Source organism: Oculina patagonica, chromosome 7 (genome assembly GCF_052425735.1).
Source record: "Oculina patagonica isolate OP01 chromosome 7, crgOcupat, whole genome shotgun sequence".
NCBI classification, from domain to species: domain Eukaryota; kingdom Metazoa; phylum Cnidaria; class Anthozoa; order Scleractinia; family Oculinidae; genus Oculina; species Oculina patagonica.
In genome coordinates, this window is record NC_135764.1 from 17922144 (window position 1) to 17934342 (window position 12199).

A 12199-nucleotide genomic window follows, 5' to 3' on the forward strand; every position below is an offset into this window, starting at 1 on the left:
TGAAAGCTTCGAATGACTTCGAAAATTCAAGGCACCTACATGTATAGACAATGGTTGTCCTGAAGCATGCTTGAGCGTCGAAATAAGCGAGGATTAAGTACAGATAGTAAAGAATTAAAGCAACGAAAAGCATGTAATACTACCGGTATGTATTTACCAGGAAAGTCCTCCATTGCTGCCCACGAGGTTTAAGATTTGCATTGGAAATATTCTGTAAATTTATAGATATCTCACGGTAAAAGGGGTAAGTTGAGGTAAACGAACAACGTTGGACCATCCGTTCTGGCTTCTCCCTTTGAAAAATGTTTTTGTCTCTATCTATTTACATTATGTTGTTATATATTTCAATGTTCAATGCATTGTTTTTATGTTTCCCAACGAAGCTATTAAAAAAATCAGACAGGAAATTGTATTTCATACATTCAATGCAGAAAACTTAGTTTGTCTGTTTGCGCGTCACCACATCCCTGAGTCCTATGTCCCCGAGTCCCCACGTCCCTGAGTCCCAGAAGGATACTCCGGCTTGTAAATAACGAGGATGGTCGAAGGATTTTTTGGGGTTTGAAATTTTCGATTCTGGGATTTTTTTGGGTAAGACGATTTGGCAAGTATTTTTTTGGGTGACTTGATTCAAATAAGGGAAATTTTAGGGTATTTAAAACAAACTAAAGTGCTTTGGCATTTCAAGTGCTTAGGGATTTTTTTGGGCCCTGAGTTTTGCCTTCATTCGATCATCCCCGTCATTTACAAGTCAGAGTACCCCCCCTGGGCCCTGAGTCCCAGCCCATGCAACCCTCCAAGTTTACTTTTTTCCTTAGTGGCCATTTGGCCACCAACTACTCAAGTTTTGGTCGCCAGTGAAAAATTTTAGTCACCAAATTAAGCTGATGCTTTCAATCATTCCTCTCAATTTTAGTCGCCAGGCTGGCGACCTTGGTTCAAATTTAGTCGCCAGCTCCAAAATTTTAGTCGCCATGGCGACTGAAATGGTCTTAACTTGGAGTGTTGCCACGCATCCCACGTCTCAGTCCCACTTTTAGTCACAGCCTTATTATACGTTTTTAAAATAAAAAACGTTTTTCGATCAACACTCCCCTGGCTGGTTTGATACATTTTTTAATTCCCCTCGTAAGTCCTCCTGGAAATAAGCCCACCCAAAAGTCCCCTTACGAAGTTGTATAAACCCAAGGCTTATAACCAAATTTTCCGGTTTTCGATACTATTAGGAGTGGTGCGTACGTATAGTTGCAAAAAGGATTTGATGCATATTATGCCTGCCAAAATCAATTCGGCAAGAATCTGGAAAAATTCGTCTAGTATAAACGTAGTCTCAGGGTCTGTTTACATGGAGATGGGGGACCCCGGGTAGGTGAGATAACCCTCGATCGCGTTAACATAATAGGTGGGGTAACCCGCCTAGGTGGGTTGCCCAGTCTGCTGGGTAGGGTAACCCTCCCAGCTGGGGTCGTGTTTTGCAATGTAAGCGTTTCAAGGTGGGGTAACCCGCCTACCCGGGGTCGACTTATGGTTAATCTGAAAGTGCCGCAAATGCAAACTACACAAGATATGGCTGCCTACGGCTTCAGTAACGGCTACAAACTCGGCGAGCTTTTCCTATAACTTCATCTTCCCGATGTGGAACAACAATGCGAAAGATGCTTGAAGAATTATAAAATGTGAAGTGAAGCATCAAGCGTAGGCCCGAGCGAGTCACACGCTTCAACTATAAACAACAATGACTTCGACAATTGCTTCGACTACTGATACTTTGCCTTATCAACTAATCAGTCGAAAGTACAAGATGAGAGAAATCCAACGTAAATATAAGCCATATACAAGCAATCGAGCCACAGATCGACAGAAGACTTAACCCCCACAGCGCTTTTTTTCGTTCTTACACTGACGAGCCACCAAATATATCCGTCTTCAAAAGTGGCCCTGCATTCTGTAGTTCCAAAAAGAAAATTTTGAACGGGACTAGTAGAAATTAAAAACTTAAACAACCGTACTAACCTAAATTTCCAGCCTCAGAATTAGCCGCCATGTTTGATTTACTCCACGTGTGCGTGCGCTTGGATATAGGCAATTTTTCATTGGTCACAAAATTCCCGCCAATAATTCATCGTCTCCAAATTTGGTATGCTGAATCGTTGAGCTGCTGCCTTGGCCTGGCCGCTAGCCAACATGGCTGAAAACAGCTGCAAACATCTTTCGGTCATAGTGTCGGTCATACAGTTGGTCATACATGTATAGTTTTACTGTATTTAGAAAATATTACATTTCTGATGAGTGCAGGTGGAAAAAATGGCCACAGTAAGTTTGTGTTATCATAAAGACTCTACTCTTTCATACCTTAATTGTCGATCCCGGATAACTGACGTACGCTTGTTTACTGTGCTCTTGACTTTTTAAAATATGATTCAGCTTATTTCAATAACCAGTGTGACTGTTCATGTGACAACATGCATAAGCTTAAGCTTCTATTTTCACCAGAAACTCGTGAAAGAACACTTTACGCAGGGGAATAATACGACTCTTTGAATGTATTCTGCATACATTTTGGAGTGATTCAAACAAGAGTGCATGTTTTAGCTAGTCTTATGTGCTACATTTCGATACAAGTTTAATTAAGAGGTCAAAATTCCATGATTGTACAGCATCTTCTAACGAAAAGGTAGGCTTCGGTAGTACAGAGACGGTGACTGCATGATTATTAAATTATTATGAACTGAAAAGTACTATTACCGTATTTACTCGACGCGTCTCAAGTGCGGCGCTTATGTAAAATTTGGATACCATAAAGAATCTAATTCTTTACAGTAATTGAAAATAGCGTCCTTTGATTGTCAGTCTTTGTCTCTTGCTGAAGAAAGAAGTAGCGCTAGCTGTCTTGGGAAAGTTCACGGCCTTCATAACAGTTACAGAGCTGAATATAATTGCAAAGAATGTTGGATAAAAGAATTAACTAATGGGCGAGCGGTAAAACAATAACATTGTTAAAGAAATTCCAAGTTTGTTTTAGAGTTGCTTTGTAGTGCTGTTACTAGTTAAACAGAATTCCTCAAATAAGCGCCCATTCGGGGACTGTGGCGCTTATTAACTTTTTTGTCCCAAATGTGGCGCTTATTCCGGGGCAGCGCTTATTCAAGTAAGTACGGTAATAGTAAGTTGATAATAGTAATAGGACTTTCTGGAGTTCAATTCAGTCTGTTCATGAGAGTGAGTAAAAAAATGGGATGACTGCATTGAGGGAGTCCAAATTGCTTGATCACCAGTATTGGATGATACAAATTAAGTCCTGTTACAGGTTATTAAAACTATCCACAAAATTAACCGTGATGGTGCATGGAATGTGAAAAAGCAGTTAATTAAGTTTCCTTTAGATTAGGCTGCACGAGAAAAGAAACCCATTTGAGTATAACAACTGTCTAAAGGCAGTTTTTCACTACTAAGGGGTATTGGCAAGAGTGGAAGAGTGCTTACTACCTTAAATTGTGAAATCCAATATCAAAGTCAAAGTGGCATGCATAAGCTCAACAAAATTGGAGTCTGAAGTATCAGAACACTTCCTTTTTCTTCCAATACCACGTTGCAAGCAGAAGTACAAACCAATCACACTGCCAGTTCTCGGACCCTCAGAGTACTTCCTTCCTGCTTGCAACTGCGACAATCTAGTTTCACACAAGATCATAATGCTCTGCGCTTCTGTATAGGAATTCAACTCCACCATACAAACTATGACTCCACTACTAGGAAAAACCAGCCTAAAAGAAACAATTTGCAAATGGTGCATTCTGTCCAATTACATCCAATTACAATTACATAGAATGAATGAAATATTATGTACACAAAAATTATTATTTATTTCACTTGACTTGTTATCGTTTGGCACTAAACAACATTTAAACTTCCACAAACTTCTGGAAATAGTTTCACTTCGATTTAAAATTCCACAAAGTAGTTAAAAATACAGACATAATTCACACAGTAATCCACTACACGCATGTAACATTCATTAGTATATACACACTCAGTGATCTTGGTGTTTCAAGCAATCTGATTGGTTCGCTATCTCGGGCTAATGAGCATTATTCACTCCGTAAACCTGCATTTCGCCGGCGTTTCTGAATCGCAAATACTAAGAATACAAGAAGATGCTGAACCAGAAAAGACAAAAAAAGGCTAAGAAATTTGGCCTGATGGTTTTCAAAGTAAAGACGACTACATATTTCGCAATTTGCAGCACAATGTCCACACAACTCGAGTACTAAAACGATAAACAATTGCTTACCGTCAAGTCGCGCTCTTCGCCCGGCATCGGCAGAAATGAATACCGCAGATTTATCGGCAGTAACATCAATTGTTATTCAACCAAGATCCTCCACAAATATTCAGGAAAATGTCTTTGTGCAAGAAAACATCCAGTTTTCACCACAGTTCTGCACACATTCAGTATAATCCAAACTTTCAGGTGGATCCTTTGCCAACTGCTCTTTCAATTTTCAATTCAAGTGAACTTCAAAAGCTTTGATTCAATGGTCAAAATGTTTTGCAAGTAGGTTTTTTATCCAGATTTGAGTGGTGTTAAAGGACCATTTTGCTAGATTGTGACGAGGATTTTATCGAAGATTAACTAGATTTGCCATGTTTGAAGATTCTGTAAACTTTTTCGCGCATGTCGGTTAGTGCCGCTTGTATGTACATTTTCCACACATGAATTGAGAGGTCAATTAAATCGACTTTAAATGGTTTCCTTCTGAAAACTTTGAGATCGCTTGTTGTTGAGATCACTTTGTGTGCATATACTAAAACAATTATTCTTTGAAATCTCGGTGAATAGGAGCAGAAATTATATTCACCTTGCCGCTCCGTGGCTCGGTGAATATTCTACCACTATTCACCTCGATTTAAAAGAATAATTGTTAAATATACAATGATTTCTTCATCAAAAAGTCTAGTGTTTCTAGGAATAACGATAAAACAATTTTGATTCGTATTATACCCACTCTCGATGCATGCAATTCTAACAATTTGTAGTTTTGTGCCACATACAATTTCAGACGCAGGAAAATACGCTGGTTTTTCTCCGAACGAACACCGTACGAAACTATGCATTGACGTACTCAATTTTCACTCTTTTTATGACGTTCGGTGGCTGAAGACAACTCTGCTACATGTACATTGTACCTTGGATGATAACCCTCTAATGTTCTCCATGACATTTTCGGCAAAATTACAATTTTGGCCACACGTTTTTAGCCCTTTTTTTTCAAGCAAAATAATGTTATGCAAAATAATGTTATGGAGGCAGTGGCGCCAAGTATTTAGGGTGTAGTAATCTGCCCTCCACCTTGCCACTTTGTTCTCAGTCACCTCAGTCATGCTTTTTAAATAGCCAACAGGACTGCCTCCTGCCATTTGGGATTTTTAACCATATTGTGCTCATTTAAAACACTTGTTTTCTCTGTTTCAGTGGCATGTCCAGAATCTAGATATCCTGAAACTAAGTGCATGACCACTGTTAACAACATTTGCATTATTTTTATTCAGGAGAGAGAAGAAAGTGACATGCTGACCTTAAGTGGATCCTATGGAGATCCTTACGGTGAGTTGTGTCAAAACCAGCTGTGCACAATGTAGAAATTTCCAGCTACAGGACTTTGTTTTTATACAGTGGAACCCCTGTAACTCGAACTCTGAAGGAAAACGAATTTTAACAGTTCGAGTTGGTGGGGTTTGAGTTATCAGGGTTGTTTGAATATTCAATTTGCCATGTTAATAATTATTATTGGTAGTTCACTGATTTCAGCACCTGAGTGTATGGTACAATCCAAATTTAATTTGTCTTGTCAGAGACTGTAACATGATTATGCATACTTATAAATGATAATAAAGTACTGTGAACGTTTTTATGACTCATAAGATCGAGAAATGAGTGTGAAATATGTGATCTGTTTGTTGCACAAATTACCAGTAATGTCAAGTTGCTGTTGTGTTAATTTTAGTGTTAAAATCGGATTTAGTTCAAGTTAACTGAGTAAAAAAATGACTGAAAAGTAGAGTAAAATCCAAGGGAAATGGGACTTAGTTTGAGTTGGCGGAGAGTTAGAGTAATCCGAGTTTGCTACTCAGCTACTGCTACTGTTAATGCTACACAGCTACTACTCAGCTTCTGCTACTGTTAATGCTACACAGCTACTAGCACTGCTACTCAGCTTCTGCTACTGTTAATGCTACACAGCTACTACTCAGCTTCTGCTACTGTTAATGCTACACAGCTACTAGCACTGCTACTCAGCTTCTGCTACTGTTAATGCTACACAGCTACTGCTAATGCTACTCAGCTACTGCTACTCAGCTACTGTTTTGAGCAGAGCTGACAACTGAAGTAGCTGGCAAAATCTGACACTCAGCTACTGCTACCGACACTCAGCTACTGCTACTGACACTCAGTTACTGCTACTTGCACTCAGCTACTGCTACTGACACTCAGCTACTGCTACTGACGCTCAGTTACTGCTACTCAGCTACTGCTACAGTGCTACTCAGCTACTGCTACTGACACTCAGTTACTGCTACTCAGCTACTGCTACAGTGCTACTCAGCTACTGCTACTGACACTCAGCTACTGCTACTCAGCTACTGCTACAGTGCTACTCAGCTACTGCTACTGACGCTCAGTTACTGCTACTCAGCTACTGCTACAGTGCTAATCAGCTACTGCTACTGACACTCAGCTACTGCTACTGACGCTCAGTTACTCTACTCAGCTACTCTGCTACTCAGCTACTGCTACTGACACTCAGCTACTGCTACTTGCACTCAGCTACTGCTACTCAGTTACTGCTACAGTGCTACTCAGCTACTGCTACTGACACTCAGTTACTGCTACTCAGCTACTGCTACAGTGCTACTCAGCTACTGCTACTGACACTCAGCTACTGCTACTGACGCTCAGTTACTGCTACTCAGCTACTGCTACAGTGCTACTCAGCTACTGCTACTGACACTCAGCTACTGCTACTTGCACTCAGCTACTGCTACTGACACTCAGCTACTGCTACTGACACTCAGCTACTGCTACTCACACTCAGCTACTGCTTCTGCTACAGTAACTACTACCTAGCTACTGCTACTTAGCTAATGCTAATGCTACTGCTACTACTACTCAGCTACTGCTACTGTAAGTGTTAATGCTACTCAGCTACTGCTACGGTTAATGCTACTCAGCTACTGCTACGGTTAATGCTACTCAGCTACTGCTACTGTTAATGCTACTCAGCTACTGCTACGGTTAATGCTACTCAGCTACTGCCACTGCTACTCAGCTTCTGCTGCTGTTAATGCTACTCAGCTACTGCCACTGCTACTCAGCTACTGCTACTGTTAATGCTTCTCAGCTACTGCTACACTGCTACTGTTACACAGCTACTGCTACTCAGCTACTGCTACTGCTACTCAGCTACTGCTACTGTTAATGCTACTCAGCTACTGCTACACTGCTATTGTTACACAGCTACTGCTACTCAGCTACTGCTACTACTACTCAGCTACTGCTACTGCTACTCAGCTACTGCTACTGTTAATGCTACTCAGCTACTGCCACTGCTACTCAGCTATTGTTAATGCTTCTCAGCTACTGCTACACTGCTACTGTTACACAGCTACTGCTACTCAGCTACTGCTACTACTACTCAGCTACTGCTACTGCTACTCAGCTACTGCTACTGTTAATGCTACTCAGCTACTGCCACTGCTACTCAGCTACTGTTAATGCTACTCATAGCTACTGCTACTCAGCTACTGCTACTGTTAATGCTACTCAGCTACTGCCACTGCTACTCAGCTACTGTTAATGCTTCTCAGCTACTGCTACACTGCTACTGTTACACAGCTACTACTACTCAGCTACTGCTACTGTTAATGCTACTCAGCTACTGCTACGGTTAATGCTACTCAGCTACTGCTACGGTTAATGCTACTCAGCTACTGCTACGGTTAATGCTACTCAGCTACTGCCACTGCTACTCAGCTTCTGCTGCTGTTAATGCTACTTAGCTACTGCCACTGCTACTCAGCTATTGTTAATGCTTCTCAGCTACTGCTACACTGCTACTGTTACACAGCTACTGCTACTCACTACTCTACTACTACAGCTACTGCTACTACTACTCAGCTACTGCTACTGCTACTCAGCTACTGCTACTGTTAATGCTACTCAGCTACTGCCACTGCTACTCAGCTACTGTTAATGCTACTCAGCTACTGCTACTGCTACTCAGCTACTGCTACTGTTAATGCTACTCAGCTACTGCCACTGCTACTCAGCTACTGTTAATGCTTCTCAGCTACTGCTACACTGCTACTGTTACACAGCTACTACTACTCAGCTACTGCTACTGTTAATGCTACTCAGCTACTGCTACTGTTAATGCTACTCAGCTACTGCTACGTTTAATGCTACTCAGCTACTGCTACGGTTAATGCTACTCAGCTACTGCTACGGTTAATGCTACTCAGCTACTGCCACTGCTACTCAGCTTCTGCTGCTGTTAATGCTTCTCAGCTACTGCTACACTGCTACTGTTACACAGCTACTGCTACTCAGCTACTGCTACTGCTACTGCTACTGCTACTGCTACTGTTAATGCTACTCAGCTACTGCTACGGTTAATGCTACTCAGCTACTGCTACTGCTACTCAGCTTCTGCTGCTGTTAATGCTTCTCAGCTACTGCTTCTCAGCTACTGCTACAGTAAATGCTACTCAGCTACTGCTACAGTAACTGTTAATGCTACTCAGCTACTGCTACTGTTAATGCTACTCAGCTACTGCCACTGCTACTCAGCTACTGTTAATGCTTCTCAGCTACTGCTACACTGCTACTGTTACACAGCTACTACTACTCAGCTACTGCTACGGTTAATGCTACTCAGCTACTGCTACGGTTAATGCTACTCAGCTACTGCTACGGTTAATGCTACTCAGCTACTGCTACGGTTAATGCTACTCAGCTACTGCCACTGCTACTCAGCTTCTGCTGCTGTTAATGCTACTCAGCTACTGTTAATGCTTCTCAGCTACTGCTACTCAGCTACTGCTACAGTAAATGCTACTCAGCTACTGCTACTGTTAATGCTACTCAGCTACTGCCACTGCTACTCAACTACTGTTAATGCTTCTCAGCTACTGCTACACTGCTACTGTTACACAGCTACTGCTACTCAGCTACTGCTACTGTTAATGCTACTCAGCTACTGCTACTCAGCTTCTGCTACTGTTAATGCTTCTCAGCTACTGCTACACTGCTATTGTTACACAGCTACTGCTACTCAGCTACTGCTACAGTAAATGCTACTCAGCTACTGCTACTGTTAATGCTACTCAGCTACTGCTTCTGCTTCTGCCTCTGCTACTGCTACTACTATCCAGCTCCTGCTACTCAGCTTCTGCTAACGCTACTGCTACTGTTAATGCTTCTTAGCTACTGCTATTACTGCTACTACTACTGCTTATCAGCTACATACTGCTACTCAGCTGCTGCTACTGTTAATGCTTCTATGCTACTGCTACTCAGCTACTTCTTCTGCTTCTGCTACTCAGCTACTGCTACTATTACTTATACTGCTACTACTAGATCTGCAAACAGACATGAATAATATGTTCTGTAACCTTACAGTAGGTGTAATGGTTTTGGTAGATTGACTCACTTACAATGCAATATTTCGTCCAATTTAGATGATGAAGAGAGCAAAGAGACTTCCAAAACAGTAAGATGTCAAGTCTTTAGTTTATTTGACCATGCTTTGTTCCCACCTGTTATAACCATGTGATGGAAGCTCCTGCCAAGAGCACAAAAGAAGAATGGACATAGAACTCGATCTGCAAATAAATAACTAGCTGACTGACTGACTGACTCACTCACTCACTCCTCAGACAAGTTCGATGGAATTCAGCAAAATTTTTTTTAGCAAGATCCAGTAATAATTTAATGGGCGTTGACAAAACCTGGATCGGATCGATCGCGGATTGGATCTCGGATCACGGATCGGATGGCGGATTGGATCCCGGATTGGATCGCGGATTGGATCGCGGATCGGATCACGGACCGGATCACGAAAAATAAAAATAAAAACAATTAAAAAAAAATAAACAAATAAATGGTTGTTAGTAATTGGCGTAACGAGAATCGGCGTAACAAGAGTTTTTTCTCTTTTTTTTTCTTTTTTTTAATTGCTTTATTAATTTATTTGCTATGAACTTAATTAAAATAATAAATTATTCCTTTGCAGACCTGCAGACAGCGGTATCTTGAACCTATTTTTTCTTTATTTCACACACAACTGAGGCCGCAATGTCGTTTACGGCTTATATGATCTCTGGACTTCTGATTACGTAGAACTGGGCAAAGAAACAAACAAACAAACAAACAGTAAATATATCCCACACAATAAAGGGCACCCACATCTTCTTATAATTAATCCTTTGAGGTCGATCTAGAGCCAAGATTTGAGGATTTCAAAGAGAAGCTATAAACGCGACTGCACAGTGTGACTGCCCTTCCGACATTCTTGCCTCGATCGAGACAATAAAACATACAAAGCCGAACAAGTCAACGGAGCCGTTGGAAAATAAAAAGAAGGGCCTGAAAAGTTACCGATTTTGTAAGAAAAAGAAAGAAAGAAAATGAAAATCCCACAACAAGATATATTAAATCAGCTGGTCACCCATCCAAGTACTTACCCCACGCAACAGGGCTTAACTTCGGCGATCGGACGCAAACCAATGCGTTCCTTGTGGTATCAGTGTCAGACGAGACAGAGGGTTATAAGAGAGGGTTATAAAAGTAATACCTTGTTAAAATGGATCTTTTGTACTTTCCTGCTAAAACTGGTCTTAACTTTTATTAGCTAAATTACGTGCTCTTTCTGATACCATATGGAAAGCAATGGTTCTTGTCCGATCACCGAAGTTAAGCCCTGTTGGGCGAGGCTAGTACTTGGATGGGTGACCAACTGAAAACACCACTAGTTAGTGGGCTTTTTTATTTTCTTTCTTTCTTTTTTTATGAAATCAGTAACTTAACAGGCACTTCTTTTTTTTCCCAACGGCTCCGTTGACTTCTTCGATGTAATTTAACAATGAGTAAATGTACATAAGAAAGTATTACTGTTCCACACTGTTTCACTGCATATAACATCCTGTAGGCAGGAGTGATAGCAGAATGGGGAGAGGTCAATCGCAAACTGAGACATCATGGTTATCAACCTGTCATGGTGTTACCTTCTAGCAAACTGCAACAGATTTCTGTAGGTTAGTGATGTGAGTAAAATAATGAGCTATAATTTACTTATTCTGTATATGTTGTGGTTCAATTTTACCCTTGAATCTAAAACAAAAGAAAATGCCACTCAGATTGTTTTTGTACGTTTCAGGCTTGTCCTTTCTATTCCATTCCTTAGTAAAACACACAATTACCTGACAAGGAATTCCATGTTAAATTTCATGCAAAAAAGGGGTATTGCACAATAATGAATTGTGAAGCAGTGAGTGTGACATCAGTTTTAGCCTCAAATGGTCTGACCACGTAAAGGGACTTGTTTCATCATGTCAAAGTTCTTTCAATTTTACGAAAAATACGTAAATGGCACCACAACAAGTAAAAATAAAGCAATTTGCAGAAAGTCTTATTATTAATTTCTAAGCTGGACTATAACAACATTGTTTGCTATATCCTCTACGGGTCCAAAATGCAAATGGAATCTTTGTGAGAAACTGATACTCCACTGAGCAAGACATCCTAATCCTAGGTTGCCTCCCAACACTAGGATGGAACTGCATCTCCTCAAATTTGCTCACCCTGCAATACATACAAATATCTGGCCCGACTATTTGCCTCTGCCAATACAAAACCCTAAAAGGAAGTTATGATCAAGTGATACACTACAGATACACATGTAGCTATATCCCTATGGAGAAACACACCTTTCAGGACTAAGCAGCAAAACCTTTTAACACCCTGCCTGCAACTTTTTAATCACTTAGTTACCAAATAGAATGCTTTAAAGACAGGGCACAGCTCAGACTAGCATATAAGTATTATTTTTTGTAATTTTTAATTTTTCACTTGTAAATAGTTTTTCACATTTTTCTTTTAGATTATAGGGCTTCACAGATGTATAGCTACTGTGTAGAGAAA

General features: G+C 40.7%; 2 protein-coding genes across 2 annotated transcripts in view; one reads left to right on the forward strand and one right to left on the reverse strand.

Moving 5' to 3' along the window:
- LOC144661462 (bifunctional purine biosynthesis protein ATIC-like) overlaps nt 1-2055 on the reverse strand; it is a 97621-nt gene extending 95566 nt beyond the window's left edge. The window contains exon 1 of the mRNA XM_078522238.1: nt 2014-2055. Coding sequence (XP_078378364.1) covers nt 2014-2044 — 31 coding nt within the window. The 5' untranslated portion in view covers nt 2045-2055. The remainder of the gene's footprint in view (nt 1-2013) is intronic.
- A 101-nt stretch (nt 2056-2156) lies between these two features.
- The window catches only part of LOC144661461 (centrosomal protein of 70 kDa-like), an 80807-nt gene continuing 70764 nt past the window's right edge, over nt 2157-12199 (forward strand). Inside the window, exons 1-4 of the mRNA XM_078522237.1 lie at nt 2157-2313; nt 5551-5605; nt 9739-9770; nt 11208-11313. Of these exons, the coding sequence (XP_078378363.1) occupies nt 2305-2313; nt 5551-5605; nt 9739-9770; nt 11208-11313 (202 nt within the window). The 5' untranslated portion in view covers nt 2157-2304. The remainder of the gene's footprint in view (nt 2314-5550; nt 5606-9738; nt 9771-11207; nt 11314-12199) is intronic.